This window comes from Dryobates pubescens, chromosome Z (assembly GCF_014839835.1).
Source record: "Dryobates pubescens isolate bDryPub1 chromosome Z, bDryPub1.pri, whole genome shotgun sequence".
NCBI classification, from domain to species: Eukaryota; Metazoa; Chordata; class Aves; order Piciformes; family Picidae; genus Dryobates; species Dryobates pubescens.
This window is the reverse complement of record NC_071657.1, coordinates 59,443,920-59,465,870: the sequence shown is the minus strand read 5'-3', so window position 1 is coordinate 59,465,870 and position 21,951 is coordinate 59,443,920. Positions and strand designations below refer to the sequence as shown.

General features: G+C 44.4%; 1 protein-coding gene across 1 annotated transcript in view; it reads right to left on the bottom strand.

Moving 5' to 3' along the window:
* Positions 1-1,262: 1,262 nt before the first annotated feature.
* PDE8B (phosphodiesterase 8B) overlaps positions 1,263-21,951 on the bottom strand; it is an 89,964-nt gene continuing 69,275 nt past the window's right edge. Inside the window, exons 11-22 of the mRNA XM_054178449.1 lie at positions 19,989-20,040; positions 17,590-17,667; positions 16,622-16,698; positions 14,071-14,235; positions 12,989-13,034; positions 12,411-12,546; positions 10,935-11,133; positions 7,735-7,952; positions 6,651-6,786; positions 4,102-4,269; positions 2,318-2,447; positions 1,263-1,835 (exon numbers count right to left, since the gene is read on the bottom strand). Of these exons, the coding sequence (XP_054034424.1) occupies positions 1,720-1,835; positions 2,318-2,447; positions 4,102-4,269; positions 6,651-6,786; positions 7,735-7,952; positions 10,935-11,133; positions 12,411-12,546; positions 12,989-13,034; positions 14,071-14,235; positions 16,622-16,698; positions 17,590-17,667; positions 19,989-20,040 (1,521 nt within the window). The 3' untranslated portion in view covers positions 1,263-1,719. The remainder of the gene's footprint in view (positions 1,836-2,317; positions 2,448-4,101; positions 4,270-6,650; positions 6,787-7,734; positions 7,953-10,934; positions 11,134-12,410; positions 12,547-12,988; positions 13,035-14,070; positions 14,236-16,621; positions 16,699-17,589; positions 17,668-19,988; positions 20,041-21,951) is intronic.

The window sequence follows — 21,951 nt, the reverse complement described above, 5'->3', positions numbered from 1 at the left end:
TGCTTTTGAAGCTTTGGTGTAAATTTCTTAAAACTAATGAAAAACTATACTTGATGAAGCTTTGGTGTAAATTTCTTAAAACTAATGAAAAACTATACTTGATTTCTAACTTATTTACATCTTTTGAAATACTTATTACATCCCAAAACAAACTGGCATTTTGTTAGGAGGGAAAAAGCAGTACACATTGTAATGCTGTTGCAAATTATAACCTGAAAACTGTTGTGGGGGTGTTTTTTTTAAGTGTCAGATTCATCCTACATGTTAAGTACTTTTTTCAACAATACATACATAGAATACATACACAGAATAAACCAGGTTGGAAGAGACCTTCAAGATCATCGCATCCAACCCATCAACCAATCCAACCCACCTAATCAACTAAACCATGGCACCAAGCACCCCATCAAGTCTCCTCCTGAACACCTTCAGTGATGGCGACTCCACCACCTCCCCAGGCAGCAATCACTCTCTCTGTATAGAACTTCTTCCTAACATCCAGCCTAAACCTCCCCTGGCACAGCCTGAGACTGTGTCCTCTTGTTCTGGTACTGGCTGCCTGGGAGAAGAGACCAACATCCGCCTGTCTACCACCTCCCTTTAGGGAGTTGTAGAGAGTAGTAAGGTCACCCCTGAGTCTCCTCCAGGCTAAGCAACCCCAGCTCCCTCAGCCTCTCCTCTTAGGGCTTGTGCTCCAAACCCCTCACCAACTTTGTTGCCCTTCCCTGGACTCGTTCCAGCAAGTCAACATCCTTCCTAAACTGAGGGGCCCAGAACTGGACACAGTACTCAAGGTGCAGCACTCAAGGTGCAGTGTACAGGGGCAGAATGACCTCCCTGCTCCTGCTAGCCACACTGTTCTTGATGCAGGCCAGGATGCCATTGGCCAATCAGATCAATATAACTAAAGAAACTGGAAACTAGCACAATACAGGGACCCATCATAAAATTTAGATCAGTTTAACAAAATGGATGACCACCTGTACAAACATCACTTCATAAAAAAGATGTTGATCAAGTACCACAACGGTGGTGTGTTTTAAAGCTGAAGAAACATTGCATGGTTAATATCTCTAAAATGGCAGAGAAATATGTGGATGGCACCAATTATACAGAAAGTGCTTATCTTCCTCCATTATATGACCAGTTCTAAGGGAATTTGACTCCTACCAAGGCTTTTGTTACGGGCAAAACAGGTGGTGCTCTTAGAGACAGTCTCTGTAAGAAGGAGAGCTATAGGGTTTGTTTTTTTACTATCACTTGTTCTACTGTGCGTGTTCTATGACTTGGAAAACATCAACAAAATTGGAGCAAATCTCTGCTTAGGTTAGTGGGAAGTTTTATGTTAATTTGTCAAACTATTCTTACTCTACTGGTGACTAGACTACCCCTCTGAGAAACAGTTGTGTGGAATATTAGTAAATATGGTTGTATCAATTACAAGATTTGAAAAATACATACTAAGTAGTAGAAATCAGTTTCAGAAGTACATTTTCTGCCACAAAATATTGTTTCCAAAGACAACACTCATCTGTGGATTATGTTAAAAAAACATTTTTCTGTAGGATTCAGAGAAGCTTAAAAGTGATAAAATTTTTCCTTCTTGCCATGCAGTGTTAATTTCACTGGAAAGGAAACACCATCCCTCTTGCAGCAATGTCAGTTAGTGATTCACAGTGGAACTGGTAGATCAGGAGGTCTCTTGTTCTTGTCTTAGGGTCAGTTGTTGTTTTCTGATGGTAGCCTGAGACTCTTGCACTGTAACTCATCCAGTGTTTTCCAGTGTTTGTAGTTATTAGCCAAGTGCTGCATCAAAACAGGCAGATGTGCAAATGCTGAAATGAACAGGAGAAACAGTTGTACTGTGTATACAGAGTGGGCAGAGGAACAGCTCAGCCCTGTCTGCTATTGGCATTCTACTCTTGTTCCTTCAGCTGTAAGCGAAAGCTGAAAGGGGAAAGATTTTTTTCTTCCAGCAAATCCCTTTCTTAAAGTTTGATGAGTTTATTAAATAGTCATGGTCTCAGTTTCTGCTGCTCAGAAAGAATACATTGCTAAGAGAAAAAAAATCAATAGATTAAAAAAAAAAATCTTAGTTTTAATGTGGTGCCCTTTCCTTCTTTGCACAGATTGTCTGGTTAGTGCTCAGCTTTCATAAAGCTGGTAGTGTGTGTGTGCAGTGAAACAGGCTTCAGCAGCATCTGTGCTGCTTTGTAATGCTTATACAGGGTTATAGCCCCTGAAAAAAAATGGACTCAGGACCACCTTGAGATTATTTCTGCTTCAGAACAAGGAAGAGAAAAGCTGGAGTACTTACCATCCCATGCATCAAACATATCTGTTACAAAATAATCAATGAAGGAAATTTGAGACTTAGGGATGCTGCAGGTGTTTCTGTCGAATACTGGCATTACAACAGGCAGACCCTGTCTCTTCTCTTCATCAGTCTAATAAAACAAAACTCCAGTTAGCTCCTAGAGCTTTAGTGGCTTCCATCCTGGAGTAGGCGAGAGGCTTAGAAAGTCCCTTCCAACCCAACCCATTCCGTGAAGTGCAGTAGCAGACTTGAGACAAACCTTAGAACCCCTGAGGTGAACAGCTTTAATTACATGTGTTTTATTTATCTGGAACAGGGACTGAAATCAACATCTCTTCCTGTTCACAAGTACCTTTCTATTCCTGTAGTTTGTGATTGCTCTTGGTGCTGACAAGACAGAACATTATCATCTGGTGTTCAGGACACACAAGCTAAAAATGGAAAATGGAGTTGCAGAGTCCTTCAGCAGAGGACAAGTTGAACTCTTGTTTCCCTGCCCCCTATCTCTAGTGACTCTTTCAAACCATTTGTCTCCAATATTTCTCAGTAACAAGTATCATGTGTATGATCCCAGTTTGGGTGGAAGCCATATGTGCTCTTATGTCTTCCCACTAGTAGCTGCTGATTTCCATACCACTAGTGACAAATAAAAGCTAAGAAACTATTCATTGTTCAAATAAAGAACTCGGAGAGTAGTGCTTTCAGGAAGCTGATAATTTTGCATTAGAAAACAGTATTACAAAGGAAGCTGAGGTTCTAATGTCTGGAGAGTTCCCATGGGGTAAGCACTTACACTGCCCACAGGCCTGCAGTACTGGCCTGCCACACCATCTAACTACAACGCCAATAGTTCAGCAGCCATATTAGAAGAGGAAAGGCCAGCCTGATGATTCAGTTAAGGGCTTCATCATGCATAGGTCTCTGTGCTCTTCTCCAGGGAAGGCACTGGGACTAGAAGCTAGAATGGTGATGGTCTTGAATTTTAGCCAAATTGACTAAGACTAATCAAATCATTTCATCTGGGCCAGACAGAGAAGTTGGAATTGTAAAACCTCCTTTCCACCTTCTTGTGCTGCAGGCTTCATGGTAAGTGAACTGTCTAACTTTGACTGGAGTGGATTATTCTGCATGAAACTGAGAGGCCAGTTCTGACTGGGGACAAAAACCATGCATCTGGTAATGCTGGCGGTTTTGGTTTTAGGAGCAAGACAGGCCCTGTAACTCAGAGTAGTTAAAAAACCCTCCACACAGGATTGGATAGAAATACATAACACTATTGGAAGTTTAAATGGAAGTGCTATTCATAAACTACATGCTACAGTGCAAAAATATGAAAAAATACACAAAATGCATAGTCTGGATTTAACACAGTGCCAATTATGCTAAAGCCTTCCCCAACCTCCACCAAACCAGGCCAAAAATCCAAGCCTGAAATGCCCACAACCTACCCCACCCTGCCTCCAGGCCCCTGCCAAGGCTGCTCTAGGGCTCACTCCCCCACAATCACAGCATCAGGAAGGAGAAAGGGGGAGGGGAAAAAGGGCAAGAGGCAGCTTGTGCTGTCCCCTTATAAGGGTTAAATGCAGGCATTCTGGGGATGAAGTAATAAAAATTACACTTTCCTGTCCACTTCTTGGACCTGTCTAGCCTCTGGAGGTCTGTAAACTTTATGGTTTTTGAAGGCACCCAGTCTCAAACCATGACACTGGCAGACCTTGTCTGGAGCAGCAGCTGGTTGATGCACACTTTCTTAACTAACAGTCACATTGTAAAAATACACATACCTGTGCAAAATACTCCTCTGAAATCCTCCCTGCCCACTCGATGCACAGCTCCAGAGGGCGACATGGATTTGCTACATCTGCACATTTAATCATCATACGCTTGATCAGTGTCTGGTTATCTGGAAAGTTCTTTATATTGGCTGTACATTGACAGTTGCTGCCTTCACTCTGTAAAAGAGAGCTGGTTACAGGGGCTAGCAGGCAGCATTCCTACTAGCAGGAGTGAGGGCATCACTATCAGCTCTATTGCACTTGAGCAGTAAGCAGGCACCCAGCCTGACACCTTCTAATATCATGCAGAGCAACAGGAATTTGGGGGAGAAAGTGATGCATCAGGACTGCAGCCTTGGTAAGTAACAACTGGTAGCCCCATGACATATGAGAGTTGTGAAGATTCTCAAAATTAATTGCAAAGTTTGTGAAAAAAGGAGTAATAGGCTCTTTATCAGGTAGGGTGAGCTACCCTTCCTTGTATCCCAGTCTTGCCCTCTTGGAACCCAACCAGGATAGGGGACATGCACAAATGCAAGCTGATAAACCATCATCGCTGCTGAGTATTTAAATTTGGGGGTGGTGATGGTAGGGGCATGCTTCAATTAGGGGGGTTGATGCAGTCTGGTTTTCATTCCCAGATGAGGAAACTGAGGCAGACACAGCAGAGTAAGCCACCTTGTATGACTTTCTTTTACAGCCAGAAAAGTGGGTCTGTGCCATTGAGTTCCAGAGTGTTTGCAAATCAACTGCTTTCTTTGTGCCAGAGTTTGAACCCTCAGCCTGGAATACTTTTTGATCTCAGTTACCAGCTAGGATGAAGGTTCAGACAGTGCATGAGAATAACAGTAGGAAAATGCAGGAGTGGCAGACTGCAGAGTCTCTGCTTGCTAGGCAGTAAAATACCAAATACCAAATTATTGGCTGCTCTGGAGAGTGGCCGGAACGGACACTGTAGTTGTTACAGTTCTGCTGTGGCATTGTCTTCTGGGTCCTGAACAGTGTGAAGAGGCACAGGTATATTAATGTTCCTTACCAAGTAATAAAAAGCCTCCAGATCACCACGGTATTAACACTATCCTCAAAATAACAGATTTGTGTAATTATGCTCTCCCTTTTCCAGTAAATTCAACTCTTGAGTCAAAAAACTTTTTACCACCATGACTAAATTAATGTCTTTGTGGTTTACGGGGAGATATTTTGCAGTGATCTGCCAATTCAGGCATTAATCTTCTAACTTCAGCAGTTTATTTATTTATTTTTTTTTTCCCCCAGCATGGGTATCCCAGCAAAGGGCTGTCAGATTAACCCTGCTCCTTAACTGCTGTTCAAAATCAAAAACAAGAAGAGCCACTGTTAACAGTAAGGACCAAAACACCCTAACACTGGGGGAAAAAAAACAAGTCTGTAATAGAGGTGCATCTGTGCTCCACTGTTACTGCTCCCCAACTCCTGTACATTTAAAAATAGCTTTTGATATAAGCCCGTAAGACAGTCAGTCAGTCAGAGAAAATGTTTGGTAGAGTACCTGACTGCACTGGAATGTATGGAGAGTGTTCAAAAGTGTTTTTGAAAGTGCTGGCATAAATGCATTCATGGGATGAAAGGAAGATTCTGAGCAATGTGTTCAGAGCTTGGCAACATGGCGGTTTCAGTGAGGCTTGTGAATCTAAATCCTACTGCCCAGTGTGGAAGTGCCAGAAAAATACAGAGATTTTGAAAGGTGTGAGATGGAGGAAACATTTCAGGAAAATGCTTAAGCTGTCAGAGGGAGAAATGTAGCACTCTGACACTTCAGAAAGCTTTTTCTAGAAATAGGTGGAGCAAGCTGCTTGTCTCGTTCACTTTTAAGTACCAAGAAACCATTCCTGTGGGAAACTTGGAGGCATCTTATGAAAATATACCTTGACTGGTGAGGCAGCACTAGTGTGTATAACCTATGGGAAGAAAGGCCAGTGTATATCTTGGTATAATCAGGAATGGGGCTGGGGTGGAGAGGTCACAGGAAGCAATGGAGTTACTCCTCATGGCTTGAAGGCCCCAGATTACATAGACACAAAACCATCAGGGCACATTCCTAGGTAATAACTCCAGGTTTAGGCAGATCCCACTGCTTGCAGGCAAGACTGTAGGCACAAGAGCCAACCTGTATCACAGTATCACAGTAACTAAGGTTGGAAGAGACCCCAAGGATCATCAAGTCCAACCTGTTCCAACAGACCTCACAACTAGACCATGGCACCAAGTGCCACGTCCAATCTCCCCTTGAACACCTGGCTGCATGGACAGAATTTTATGTGTGCAAAAGCACCCAAATGCATGTTTTCTGAACACAAGAGGGCTTTTCAGGGCTTATAAAATGAAGTGTTTAAGTGAGCTATGGCAGAGCCAGACACAGAAAACAAAGACATGAAAGTTGTGGGGTTTTTTGCACTTTAGAGTCTTTTGGGAATTACCACCCTGCACATTCATACAGTGTGAATGAAAATGACACTTACAGTTGTCTCAGAAGAGCTTTGCTAAAATCCCCAAGGGTGTAAAGTCCTGCAAGCACTTACATGTGAACTGGTCTCCTCAGATGCCATTGGCTTGTTGATGCTGTTCACAAACTTATTCACATGCTCAAAGTGCTTCGTCATCTCAGTTGCCAAAACCATATCAATAATGGCCTGGCGCAGTGTCCGGTAGAGGTTTCTAGGAGAGGAAAAGAGTTCCTGTTCACAAGCCTGCCAGACAGAGCTCTGTTCTCTCCTCACCCCTACCCAGGCAGCTTTGCAAAACATTGCCAGGAGCTTCATCCGCATGGGCTGGCATCTTCAGAGCTGTGGGCAGTCTTGGGTTGGAGGAATAGACTAGACTGTGCTTCTGTGGGTTCCTCCAGCTTCGACTTCCTGTATTGTCTTTTTTCTGTTATTTTTATCTATAAACACTGGAATTCAATAAAAATTTACCATTCAATTTCATAATGCTGCAACACTTATGACACCTCCAGGAATGGCACCAACACATTTCCAATCTCACTGTAAACCTGGAACTCAAATCTCCCATTTTTCAAAGCCATCAGTGTTATGGGTGACAGACAAATTTGTTACCTGTTTGAGGTCAGACCCTTTCCCTTTCGGATCCCTTTCACTCCTACCCTGTCCCTGCAAAAGCTAGGCTGATGCAATTGGAACTCCCAGGCTACATGCATGCCCAGCAGAAAGGTGCCTCCAACTCTTTGCCACCCCTTTCTGTCCCATGTGAATACAGGAATGCCAGCAAGCATGGGGCCAGGTGCAGATAGAGCATGCATCATCTGGCTGCTTGGGTAGAAATGTGACCCAAAAAAGTAGCTTCCAAACGCCTGGAATGAAAAGGCAGTGGGTCAAGATGCAGTCTCGAGGCTGTCAATTGGATCATGCTAATGTAATATGTAAAAGATTGTCAGATATCCCTATAAACTCCCCAAAAAGTACAAACTGGAGGACAGGGGTGGAGGGTGGAGGAATGAAAGCTTTCTTAAAAATCATGTCTATGTAGGATTGTGGAAGAGGTTAAATGTCTCTATTTAAATTACATGTTTGGCTTACAAGGTAGGCTCTCAATTTGCCCCAAACAAGCAATCTATGCATTCACACTCCCCCAGTCCAGCAGACCCACCGATCAATATTCTTGAAAATGTTGCATTTGCTGTCTTTAGTTGTGAGCTGAAAGGCCAGTGCTGTGTGGTGGCTCTCTAACACAGCTGTGTCATTGTAGAGCACAGCTAATTCACTGCCTGCATTGCACAGGAAAGAGTTGGTCCGCCCAGGGTGGTCTACGTCGTGAATGGTGGCAGCTATTAATGCAGCCACCTCATCTAAATGCTCAAGACTTCCCTGTAGGAAGAGAGAAAAATTATGATGCAGCACAAAATTTACAGTAAATAATTTCTGATAATTGCCAGGTACCCACAAATATGCAAGTGTAAGCCTCAGGGCTGGGATCCTACCTCCTTGCAATCCTTTTCTGCTCATCATGCCCACAGGTTACCTACTCCAAAACTTCATCTCATCCAAACTCTCTCTCTTTCATGAACCCTTTTACTGTGCTGTCACCTAAGCAGTATCTCTAATGGTGGATGGATTCTCTTTGTGATGTGTTGTAGTTTGAGCTGGGTGCCCCCCTGGTGCATTCACTTCCTGTGTCCAGAAGTCCAGCCCAGAGGGATGGACACAGGAAATTGTGTATTTCCTACCATAATTCTTTGCACCACTATAAGATCCAGTGCGGAGTCTGGCACTTCCTCTTTCCTTCCCTCTCCGAGACTTGGTAACTGGGGGAGAGATCTCCCGGCCATGGGCCTGACTGGGCCCAAGGCCACAGGGGGATGGGCAGTCTCAGGCCTGGCCAGCTGAGACTAGCCCAGCAGAGGGAGGGGGAAGAAGGAGCCCTGGGGGTTTTGCATGCACCCTCAGGTGGGGATGGGATCTTTCTTTGTCACTGCGCTTTGGGTTTTCTGTAACATTCACCGCTTTCTATTTAAACTTTCATCACTTTTGCAATCCGTTTGCCTGAGTCGTTATTTCTGCCTGTGGTGGGGAGGGGACCTGCCCCAACCCATTACATTTTGGCGCCCAACGTGGGGCCAACTGCAGCTCGGATTGCAAAAGATGGAGAGTTTAAATTTAGTTCTGGGCGTCGGTTTGGGTTTGGAAAGTTGGGGCTCAGGTTTTGTGTTACCGGGGCGACTGTGTGAACTCCTGTGGACTGCAGAAGGATAGCTGGTGTGTGGCTGATGGCATGGAATTCCCTCCTGTTGTTTGGGAACAGCGAGGGGTGGTTCTTTCTGTGACTTTCTGCCCAGGGTAGCTTAAGAATGCTCGAGTAGCCTAAGAAGGCGAGACCTGCCTTCTCCTCGTTCCCTGCGGAGCGGCGGGGAGCGGAGGAGGGGCAGCGGCAAGCAGAGCGTGGTCGGCCTGCGGCCGCTGCGGGAAGCGGACACCCGCGGCGAGCGGGCAAGCGACTGCTGGAGGTGACTCGGACTCTGCATCGCGGCGACAGAGACGGCGGGGGCCGGGCCGGGCCGCGTTCAAGCGGCGGCGGCGGCACCGCCCGAGCCGGGCTGCGTTCAGGCGGCGGCGGCAGCTGTAAATCTTTCCCTGGTGTTTTCGGACGTGTTCCGAAAATGGCGCCGAGCACCTGGCTCCGCCTCCCTGCTTCTTCAGTGGGCTGTGGCGCAGCTCCTCCCTCTGCCGGGGGTGGAGGTTGTGCAGCCGGATGCTGTCCTGCCTCGGTATGCGAGCGCCCAGCCGGGGGGTGCGGAGTGCCTCTGACATGCATCCGTGTAGCTTTGGTCCGCGTGAAAGCGGTTGGCTGCGGCACCCTGGATGGATTGAAAAAGGCAGTCATGGAGCCGGATTGTTCCGACTGGCCTGCCCCAGGGGTGGAGAATCTGCCGCTGAATATGAGAGTAAAGGCTTGGCTGAGAAGTTGTGAGGTATTTCCAGGTGACCAGGATGTCCCAAGGAGTCCACAAGGAATTCACGCTGCAGGAGAAGGACTGCGTCGCTGGGAGGTTCCATCACATGAGGAAGAACAACTGGAATGGACTGATGCTTGAGCCTGAATGAGAGACTGTTTGGGTGGACGCCCAGATGAAGATATGGACTTCGCCGGACATGTCATCAGAAGTTTTCTGATCTGATGATGTGTTTGGGTGCAAGGATTATGGTATGAAATACAGGGGTGGCATGTTGTAGTTTGAGCTGGGTGCCCCCCTGGTGCATTCACTTCCTGTGTCCAGAAGTCCAGCCCAGAGGGATGGACACAGGAAATTGTGTATTTCCTACCATAATTCTTTGCACCACTATAAGATCCAGTGCGGAGTCTGGCACTTCCTCTTTCCTTCCCTCTCCGAGACTTGGTAACTGGGGGAGAGATCTCCCGGCCATGGGCCTGACTGGGCCCAAGGCCACAGGGGGATGGGCAGTCTCAGGCCTGGCCAGCTGAGACTAGCCCAGCAGAGGGAGGGGGAAGAAGGAGCCCTGGGGGTTTTGCATGCACCCTCAGGTGGGGATGGGATCTTTCTTTGTCACTGCGCTTTGGGTTTTCTGTAACATTCACTGCTTTCTATTTAAACTTTCATCACTTTTGCAATCCGTTTGCCTGAGTCGTTATTTCTGCCTGTGGTGGGGAGGGGACCTGCCCCAACCCATTACAGTGATGCCTTTCTACTTTATGTGCTTGCCTGAATGCCTCTGTACTGACTCTGTACCTACACAGCTTCTGTGTTTTAGAAGAGGCGAGAGGAGAGAGGAGACATTTCAGCTTGAAGGGACCAACAACAACCATCTAGTCCAACTGCCTGACCACTTCAGGGCTCACTAGAGGTTAAAACATGTTATTAATGGCATTGTCAAAATATCTCTTAAAGACTGAGAGGTTTGGGCCATCAACCACCTCTCTGTGAAGCCTAGAGTGCTTGACCACCTGCTTGGTAAAGAAATGCTTTCTAATGTGAAGTCTGAACCTCCCCCGGTGCAACTTTGAACTATTCCCATGCATCCTTTCAGTGGATAACAGGGAAAAGCGATCAACATCTCCCTTTCCAAAGCTCTTGCAAAGCTTTAGGAGGAGCTATTACTAGCAGCCAGTTACCAAGAGATAGAAAAGAACAGGTGTTCACCCCTTATTATTCCTGCTTAAAATATAAATTCCTTTCTTCTATAAACAGACATTAGAGAAACTATGGGCCTACAGTCATCACAGGAAGATTAGAGAGGCTTTACGCAGTCAAACATCTGTCTTTTGAATGACATACTTAAGATGGTGAGCACATTGAAATCCTAACCCAAAGGACTCCTAAGTGATGGTTATACCTTAACTCTCTCCTTCCCAAGAAAGAAGGCAGTAGCATGCAGGACGTCTGCTGCGTGTGTAGAGTTGTGGTATGAGTTGGAGGAGTGGTAGTTGGCTTCAATCAACTGTAGCCATGCTCGCAGTGTCGCTTCTGAACAGTTTAAAAACTCAGAGACGCCAAACCGGGCAAAAACTTTTAAACCCAAATAGACTAATGGCCTGGAAAACAATGGAAGAGATACACACTGCTGTGAAGTAGGAGCTTCTCACTTTCTGAAGAGCAGGTCTTTGACAAAGAAACCAATCATACAACAGGTGGGAAGGAAATGTTAAGTGTTTTAAAACCACACATTTACACCCACTTGAAAGCTTCATCAAGGTTATGAATTGTTACATCCATAATCCTTTCAGATATTATTTGAATACATTTTGTAGAAGTGGCAAAATTCTTGTGGCTTCAGAAAAAAATTCTTACCAAATCAGGTCTTCTGTGGTTTTAATATCAAGAGAAAAAGCAGGGCACATCCCAAAGGGTAAAAATCTCTAAGGTGAAAAGGGGTTGAAAGTTTACTGTTTCAAATAGCCCCATGACTTCAGGGACTCCAGATACTCACTTCCTGATTATTCGAAGATGGCAATATGCTGGAGAGGGAATTTAAGATCTGGTAAAAGTAGTGCTGAGGAGGACACTAATGAACCTTTGTGTGAAAACAGTAAATAAAGTAAAACCTCTAATCTTGATTATTTGAAGATGGCAATATGCTGGAGAGGGAATTTAAGATCTGGTAAAAGTAGTGCTGAGGAAGACACTAATGAACCTTTGTGTGAAAACAGTAAATAAAGTAAAACCTCTAATCTTGTTGGTTCTTGTGTCCAAACTCACTCTGGATTAACTTTCCTCTGGGGATGATATGTTTATTTTTGTGGTCTGCATGACCTCAAAAATACTACCCTCTTCTTTCATTATAAGCTTTAAAATCTCAGGCTCTTAACCCCATCACTGGTTTATCCTCCATCCCAGTTTTTTAATCTTTATAAACAAAAGCCACAGTTGTCTCAGAGCTTCCTAAATCATTGAGTGATTTAGGTGACTGAGGGGAGAGGCTTTTTTTCTCCAGCATGGTCACTTGCACATCAGCTGGAAAAAGGGGCCTCTGTGGGACATCCAGCCTATAACAGACTGAGACAAACAGCATCACCTGGACAGAGTGGACAGGAGTCAAGCAAGGTAAAAGTGGAGCAGGAAACAATTCTGGAGGACTGCAGACACTGTCAGGGAAGACAACAGTCTACACAGGCCTATCCAGGGCCTGTATATGCATCTTGACCATAGTGTGTGCTTCCCTTGTTAAATGGGACAAGTGCTATCAAAACATACACAAAGATAGCTCTCACAGCTTTGCAATATCTTGCTTCAGTTTCTCCAGAGTAAAGCACTTTCTGCTGTGTCTCCTCAACAACCTTTTTGCAGGCACCCAGGGCAACGAGTATAGTACCTTTTATTTGTAACAGCCTCCAACTCGAAAACATTGAAGTCCCAGCTTTCTTCATTCTCCAGGAGCTGTGTGATACAGGGTGGAACATCACTGATGGTGCTTGGCTCTGAAAGGTGACTATGTCTCAGGTTCGTATCTGTTGAAATGGAATTTGGGAATTACAGCGTTTCTGGATTCCATCCCCCAGCAGAATTCTTTTTTCCACAAGAAACAACTCTTTTCCTTACATTAAAAAAAAAAAAAGTCTGTAAAAGCCTGTAATATGGTGTATGGTTTATATTATTACAGATGATTTGGACATAAACAAAAAGATCAGTGAGCATTTCTTACAGTGACAATCTGTTGGGTTTTTTCCTTGGTTTGATTTTCTGTATTTTGAAATGCATTATTTTAGTTATTTGAACCCACTTCAGCTTCAAAATGAAGGCAATCTAGCGCTTCTTCTGCAGTCACTTAGACAACCACTTCCAAAGACATGCATCCCACTGCAAATTAGTGAGCTTGAAGCTCTTTGTCACTAGCATCTAAAAAACCCCGGAACCACACATGCAAAGGGAAGTTTAAAAATGATGGCTTACTCTTAGAAAACACGTACTCATTTCCTGACAGTCTTCTCAAGCCATCCTGGAAAATCAAGTTGATCATAAGTTTTAGGCAGAATAACCACAAAGACACCACATGCACTTTCACTTTAGGTAATACTGGGTTCTAAGAGCACTGCTCCTATTGTAGCATGTAAGCAACATCCTTGTGTAAAGGTCTTTCAAAAAATTACATGAAGAATAGAATAGAATAGAATAGAATAGAATAGAATAGAATAGAATAGAATAGAATAGAATAGAATAGAATAGAATAGAATAGAATAGAACAGAACCAAACCAGGTTGGAAGAGACCTTTGAGATCATCAAGTGCAACCCATCACCCAACACCATCTAATCAACTAAACCATGGCACCAAGTGCCCCACCCAGTCTCTTCCTAAACACCTTCAGTGATGGTGACTTCACCATCTCCCTGGGCAGTCCATTCTAATGGCAAATCACTCTTAGATCCAAAGAACAGCAGTATAAGATCTCCAGAATTGATATTATTAACTATATAGTGTTACCCTCCTTGACCCTTTTATTAGCATGTGCACAATTTTTCATCATTCACATTAATTACTATTGTTTATTTTTCACTTTATTTCAGTTTGGCATGGACTAGCTCAGTGTATGTCAAAGAAATGAGGTAATTCATGATTAAATCTATGGAGACTGTCTCTGGCAGATAGTGTTGCTGCTGCTCCAGGACCAAAGTTGGAACCTGATTCAAGTAACCTCACTCTTACACTGGACCAGCTGTAAAGCAATCCCTTTAATCCCCTCTAAGCTTCTACATTTTTCTAAAAATTCATCTCCTTAAGACAAATCAGATTGGATGACACAGTTTGTAGTGGCAACTGTGTTCATTCATATATGATGAGGAATGCATCCAATAGACAGAGATGTGGCCATCATCCTGGTGACTACTGTTGGCAGAAAGGTCAAAACACTTCAGATAAATAGTGATGAGTTCTGAGTCTCCTTCCCATTGCTTGTGAAATTTTAACAGTGCTGAGCACTGAACTGTGATGCAGGACACCGGTGGCAGCAGTTTCATATTTACTAATTTTACTCACAGTCATTAGACCTCCAACAAGATCACTTGTGTGAGGATCTTCAACTCTGGTACCTAGCTGAGGGGAGTAAAGTTCGGTTGTCCGCAGGATTTCCAGAACTCTGTCCAAGGCCTCTGCTACTGTGATGGGGCTGTTTTCCTGGGCAGCATTAATTATGTTAATAATCTGAAAACACAATAAGGAGGTAGGCAAGGAAGAGTGAATGGCACTTTTGTCTTTTCTTATTATCTTTATTTGGGGCTTGGTTATCACAGAATCACAGAGACATTCAGATTGGAAAAGACCTTCAGGATCACCAAGTCCAACCAATAACCCTACTCTACAAGGTTCACCCCTAAACCACATCCCCAAGCACCACAGCCAAAAGAGCTTTAAACACATCCAGGGTTGGTGACTCAACCACCTCTCTGAGCAGCACATTCCAATGCCTGACTACTTCTGCCATGAAATTTTATTTCCTAATATCCAGTCTAAACCTATCCAGTCACAGCTTGAGGCCATTCCCTCTTGTTCCATCATTAATCACCTGTGAGAAGAAACCAGCACGAGCCTCTGCACATGTCCTTTCAGGTAGTTGTAGGGAGCGATGAAGTCTCCCCTCAACCTCCTCTTTTCCAAACCAAACAGCCCCAGCTCACTCAGTCACTCCTCATCAGATTTATTCTCCAGGCCCTTCCCCAGCTTCATTGCCATCCTTTGCACTTGATCCAGCACCTCCACATCTCTCCTGTACTGAGGTGCCCAAAACTGGACACAATACTTGGGGTGTGGCCTCACCAGAGCTGAGTACAAGGGGACAGTCACCTCCCTACTCCTGCTGGACACAGGAGGATGCCATTGGTTTTCCTGCCCACCTGGGCTCACTGCTTGCTCATATTCAGTTGCTTGTTGATTAGAACCCCCATGTCCCTTTCTGCCAGACAACTTTCCAGCCACACTTCCCCAAGCCTGTAGTTGCTTGGGGTTGTTGTGACCCAAGTGCAGGACCTGACATTTGGCCTTGTTGAAGCTCATCCCATTAATGTTGGCTCATCAACCCAATCTATCCAAGTGCCTCTGTAGAGCCTCCCTACCCTGATGCAGATCAACACTCCCACCCAACTTGGTGTCATCTGCAAACTTAACTGATGACACACTCTATGTCTTCAGCAAGGTCATCAATAAAGATGTTAAACAGAAGTGGTCCCAATACTGAGCCCTGAGGAACACAGAATCATCAAGGTTGGAAGAGACCTCAAAGATCATCAAGTCACCAGCTGGATTTAACTCTACTGACCACCACTCTTTGGGCCTGTTTGCCCAGCCAGTGCTTTATCCAGCAGAGTGTGTGCTCATCCAAGCCACAAGCAGCCAGTTTGTCCATGGGAATTCTGTGGGGAACATTGTCAGAGGCTTTTTGAAAGTCTAAGTAGATAATATCCACAGCCTTTCCCTCATCCAACAGTTGGGTCATCCTGTCATAGAAGGAGATCAGGTTGGTCAGGCAGGACCTGCCCTTCTTAAACCCATGCTGTCTGGGCCTGATCCCTTGGCTGTTCTCTATATGTTGTGTAATGGTGCTTGAGAAGATCTGTTCCATGACCTTTCCTGGTACTAAGGTCAGACTGATTGGTCTGCTACTTCCCACTTAGCAAATGCTATATAATTCCCCCTGGCCCTTGAAGAACACTTAGAAGATGTAAATTTGTGCTCAGATTCCCTGGTACCCATCTGCTATTGGATGGCAAACTCCTAGGAAGTGAAAGCAGAAGGTTGTGAAATATCTGAAATAGCTGCAGGTGAGCAGACCCAAAACTAGCTGTGTCCCAGTCCTTCAGCAAAGCCAGGGCTGCTCAAAAGCAAGCATTCAGTCCCTAGAGGGAAAAAAGCGCAAACAAACAACAAACTGGCTGTAAACTAAGGCTGTAAAGCCCCAGTGCTGTTTTCTCCAGCAATCAGAAGCTGCTGCAGGGGCTGGTATGCCTGGGAAGAAGGAAAAGGAAAGGAGTCATCTGGTCTAACAGGCATGGTGGTGCTGGGAAGTGCCTAATGATATGAAAAGAAGATGTGGAGAGAGGTAAAAAAGTGTTGAGAGTGGGAGATGGCAGGCACCCTGGTTTTCAGGCAAAGTGATTGTACAGCTCATTTGAGACAGTAGAGTCTGTGTAACACAGGTACTGAAGAATAGACTACAGGAAAGGGAGAGGGATAGGATATGGTGCAGGTGCTCTCTCCTCTGCATGACACATTAGAAATACCAATAGTAAAAGCAAAGATGAGATTGAAAGCACGTCCTACACATGCATGGCCCAACAAAGCAGGATCCCCTTCCTGCCACAAGTGCATCTAGCATAGGCACCCTTTTCCCCTTTTTAATATCATTCCTTATGATCAGGATTTAGGATGATCTGATGAGATGCAGGAAGTAGTAAGGTGGTGGTGGGGGAAAAAGGTTTTATTCTGTTAAATACAAGCTGCAGGAAATCCCTGGCTTTCCTGCCACAAACGACATACTTCCCTATGAAAGCAACTCCAAAATGAGTTTGTGGAGAAGGCAGGGCTCAGGACTCACCTTTGTGATAGGAGCTTCTATTGTCATTGAGTGTATCCTTGCCATGGAAGAGTACCGTCGAGTCTGTAAACTTGGAGCTGCCATTAGAGAGAACAATGTTCACTTGGCACACAGTGAATCAGATGACAGCATTTCTAGAGTGCAGAAGGCTGTCACTAGGGAACAGCACAACAGAATGCAGCCTCATCTCCCATTTCTCCTCTATCTCTGCTCCTCAAAGTTCTTGCTGTGCTGTTTAATTTCTTGCACATCTCATTTCCACTGCCAGTTTTTCTGTCCATCTGTCACTTACACTGAAATGAACGTATACTTAGGCTATCTTACACTTCACGTTCAGCACCTGCCCCTCTCCCACTGTTCACAGTGGACCTCTGTCAGACATCGCTCCTGTTGTGAGAGTATGTGTGCGCATGTCCCTCATCTCAGTGATACAGCTGCCCTAATGAAAATCACTCTTTCTCTACACAAGCTGTGCTTCTCTCACTACTTACCACGGCAGAAAGAAATCTCTAACACCACCATCCCTGACCCATCAAGCAGTCACAAATGGGTTCAGAAGCAGAAACACTGCTCTCAACTAACCAGCAGCAACAGCTCCCGTCATGTCACACACTAAGGAAACCAAAATACTGGTTCAGAAGCACAAGCTGTAGCTTTCTAAGAACTAATGCTTCACTGTGCACTCTTTTAGCAGGCTGCCCACATCCTATGGTACAGTCACTCACTTCTCCTCTCCATGAAGGCACCATGCCCTGCAGGCATTCATGGTGATGTTGGTATTCATGCTGGGTAGGGTGCTGTTTTGCAAATCAGAATAAAGACATTTTACTGCAGTTATAAAAAGAATGAGTAATCTCCATTTAATCACCTGTGAATCTCTGTTTCCCCTTTTATTCTGCATTTTTTATTGCTCAGGTCAAGTCTGTTCTTTATCTACAAAAGTAATTCTTGACACTTTACTTTCTTACCATCACTACTTTGAGATGTTACTGAGTTAACATCAGTTGAGTCTTTCCTTCTGTTCTTGCATTTGAAGGAATGGGATTCTGTAAATACAAAACAAAAGTTTTAAAAATGGACCTAGTACGACTGCTACAGAGTCTCCTCCATCTAAAATTCTGAAAATTTAATTAAATGATCTCAATGATCTCTGTACATCAGAACACAGGATTCAGTGTCTATAAATTTACACTAACTTGTCTGAAGTCTCATGGAAAGCTGTTTCACAAAGAAGTCAAGATGCCTTATGGAAGGGAGGAGTAATTTCACCTAGCTTGAACTGCCTAAAAGCAGCAGTGTTTCAGGCTGTCTTTGTCTAAGGTAGTTGTCAAAGAGCCTGCTTTAGAAGACCTGTCTCAGGAGGCAATCTGAACCCCTCCTGCAAGCCCCTTTTGCCCTCCACCAACTACTGAACAAGCCTGAGTTTTACTGCCTAGAAACTCAGCCAAGTGAGAAAAATCATGTTTCAGTTTACACTCTTCTAACCCAAGCACACAGCTTTCTCTTTCAGTGGCAATAATTGTTTGTGCCTTGTGTTTAAGAAAAATCCAACACACTGAGAATGATTATAAACAATCAATTCATCTGCTGAGAAAATTAACCATGCATCAAGCTGTCATTCTTGAAACTGCCATTTGCTAAAGCAAGAGAAATTATCACATCCAGACAAATGCAAAAGCTGGATGAAATGCCTGGAATGAGCCACTACAAGTGAAAGTACTTGACAAGACAACTGTCCTTGTGTGAAATACCAACTAGCTAGTTGGAAACTTTGCTAGTGCCACCTAGAGCTGCATAAAAGCAACTCTGTGCCACATCACAATTTGAGGTGAAAATATTTAAATGCCCAAACAAAAAAAAAAATTGTATTCACCTGGTGAGAGGAATGTCTCCATATTCAGTTTTGTTACAGGTCACACCATTTCAAACATCACGATACAGGTACTATTTTTCTACTCTCACCACATACTGGTATATGCCTGTGGCTCTGGGAATTTATTCTTGGAGCGCAGCTGTAGGCAGCAGGGAAGGACAGCCTACACCAAATGTGTATGAGTCTAAGGTTGTCTGCTTCCTCTGCACTGTAGTGATCAACATGGATTGCGGCTTCCCAGTCTTGCTGAAATCTATCACAATAATGAGCAAACCTAAATGCCTCACATAATCTGTGAAAGACAGTAAGAACATGTTAACCAGTAACAAATGTTCTTCAGTTTAATTCATGGGTGTTCTCACCTTCCTGTTTTCAGGAAAGAAACTGAGAAAACTGCAAGGACAGGGAACAAGCAGTTTAACACTGTGTGGATCAGTTCTGAGGGCAGGAGTGGTAACAAGAGCATTACTATTTGGTATCACAAAGCTCTCTGATGCTTGTGTTTATAATTACGCACTTGAAAAAGTAGGGAATGTCAAGCAGTCACTTCCTGTGCTCTTGGTGTATTATATGGGTTAGTTGTTTGGGTGGTGTTGGATTGGTTGATGGGTTGGACGCGATGATCTTGAAGGTCTCTTCCAACCTGGTTTATTCTATGTATTCTATATATTCTATGTATTCTATGTATATCCTCCTCCCATGTGAAAATCAGAAGCTGTCTGATACTGCATATCAAAGTTGTCCAGTGTTTCATAATGGTAATGTCTTCAGGTGCCAGAAAGTAACAAGGCACAAAAACCTGTTCACTCATCATACAACAACAGTGCTACATCCAGCACAGATCACTGGAGTCACAAGCTTTAAATTGGCCTTTAGTGCCTCCTTCTTTAGGGAAAAGCATTATTCCAAACACTACACAGCATCAGAAGAAGAGATTACTCCTTCATACTCCATACCTTTAGTCAAAAGCTGTCAGGAGAAGATAGTGAGAGCTATCACTAAGCAAACCTGCCCAAGAGACAGGGCAAGGGTTGTGCAGACATACTACAGCAACAAAGTCCTGGACTTAGCACGACTACCTCTAGTCTGGACAGTACAGACAACGATCTTAGCTCTTTGCCAGGGCCAAAGAAACAACCTCCTGACAGGTCCTAACTTGGAAACACTAGGGTAGACCTGCTGGCACAAATCAGCACAGTTCCACATTACTTTTGAATACAAATGGTTGTCAGAGTACACCAGTTTCGGGATTAGACACACACAGTGAAGAGCAGTGCATCTTCAGTTTGGATGCAGAGCAAGAGCTCTGCACAGGAGACTGAATTATTAATGGTGGTTACAAATCCAGTTCATGGTGTGACATCAGAGCTGCTGGCATCAGTCACTGACCATCTGCTCTGACCACTGACTCAAGGGATGAGACAACATTTCATATCAGCAAAGCACTCGGCCATGACCTCAAGCAAAGCAAAATATAAACAACAATATTCTGACCTGACTGAAAATTTTCTCCTGTGTACTTCTCATCACAGCGACTCTTGTCGAGCTGAAGGTGCACCAAGAGTAGAATATATATGCAAGGAAAAAGAACACAAAAATATTTTAAAAGGGCTACATTCTCCCTAAAGTTAGCATATGATGTATTTAAGTATAGCTAAAGGAGACACTGAAAAAGACTAAAAATAATGTGTTGCATTTTTCACTATAGTCACTAGAGAACATATACATACCCTTCACTTCAGATGAATAAACTTCAGTGCTTGATACTGCACTTACACATAAGTCATTACACATCATATTTAGGAGACCAGTACTGTCATCTGTCTGTGGTGACTGGTTCCTCTCCCCACATCCATCACCTGCCTACAGCAAAGCACTAGATTGCATGGAAGCATGAAATCCATGGTTGCCACCTGTGAGTTAAAAGGATATTACAGCAAGTTGCACTTATATGCTCTCAGTATCTACAGCAGCTTGTCACTATGTGCTGGATGGTCCTCACAGGCATTACTCAGGAAAGAAAGGAAAGTAATTATGCAAATTCTCTTTTCCATAATTTCTGCACATTTTCCATAGTTTTTTCCAGTTTGCTATTAAGGGGAGGAAGAGAAGAGAGGGGAATGTAAAGGAAAAAAAGTATTTATGAATGTTTTCTTCTAATGAATAAGAAGGAAAAAAACCCCAGAAGGAATAAAAATCCATATAAATCTCATTTGAAGGAGTGTAAGGAACAACTCTTCCTCCAGAAAACTGATTTTAAGAGCTTAAATACCTTTGTTGTAATTATGCAGTAACCCTTTGAGAAACCATCTCATCCAAACACAGTATGATCAAGGGAGCTTGTAAGATATGGCACAGTGACACAAGGCATCTGAGCTTCTTGTTCTGATCCCAAACTGGAGCTTCTGAAAGAGCCCATGGATATATCTCTGTCTACTACACAACTGTCAGAAAGCACCAGCACAGCCCCCTAAGTGTTCTGCTGAAAAAATAAAACCACATTTCAGTTCTGGATACTGCTACCCCTTCTGCAGGCATGATCTGAAAGAGCCATGTAAGGTAAGTTAGACAGTTAATCTTGGGCTGATACATAGGTACACTGATACATTGGCCTGGTGGATGTGGGGAGGCCTGTGGATGTAGTCTACCTGGACCTCAGCAAGGCCTTTGACTCTGTCCCCCACAGCAAACTCCTGGCCAAGCTGTCAGCCCATGGCTTGGACAGCAGCACTCTGTGCTGGGTTAGGAAGTGGCTGGAGGGCTGAGCCCAGAGAGTGGTGGTGAATGGTGCCACATCCAGCTGGCAGCCAGTCACTAGTGGTGTGCCCCAGGGATCAGTGCTGGGTCCCATCCTCTTTAACATCTTTATTGATGATCTGGATGAGGGCATTGAGTCCATCATCAGTAAATTTGCTGACAACACCAAGCTGGGGGCAGGAGTTGATCTGCTGGAGGGTAGAAAGGCTTTGCAGAGGGACCCATCTGTCCAGGCAGCCAAGAGGGCCAATGGCATCCTGGCCTGCATCAGGAACAGTGTGGCCAGCAGGAGCAGGGAGGTCATTCTGCCCCTGTACACTGCACTGGTTAGGCCGCACCTTGAGTACTGTGTCCAGTTCTGGGCCCCTCAGTTTAGGAAGGATGTTGACTTGCTGGAACATGTCCAGAGTAGGGCAACGAAGTTGGTGAGGGGTTTGGAACACAAGCCCTACAAGGAGAGGCTGAAGGAGCTGGGGTTGCTTAGCCTGGAGAGGAGGAGACTCAGGGGTGACCTTATTGCTCTCTACAACTACCTGAAGGGAGGTTGTAGACAGAGGGATCTTGGTCTCTTCTCCCAGGCAGCCAGTACCAGAACAAGAGGACACAGTCTCAGGCTGCACCAGGGGAGGTTTAGGCCCGATGTTAGGAAGAAGTTCTCTACAGAGAGAGTGATTGCCCATTGGAATGTGCTGCCCAGGGA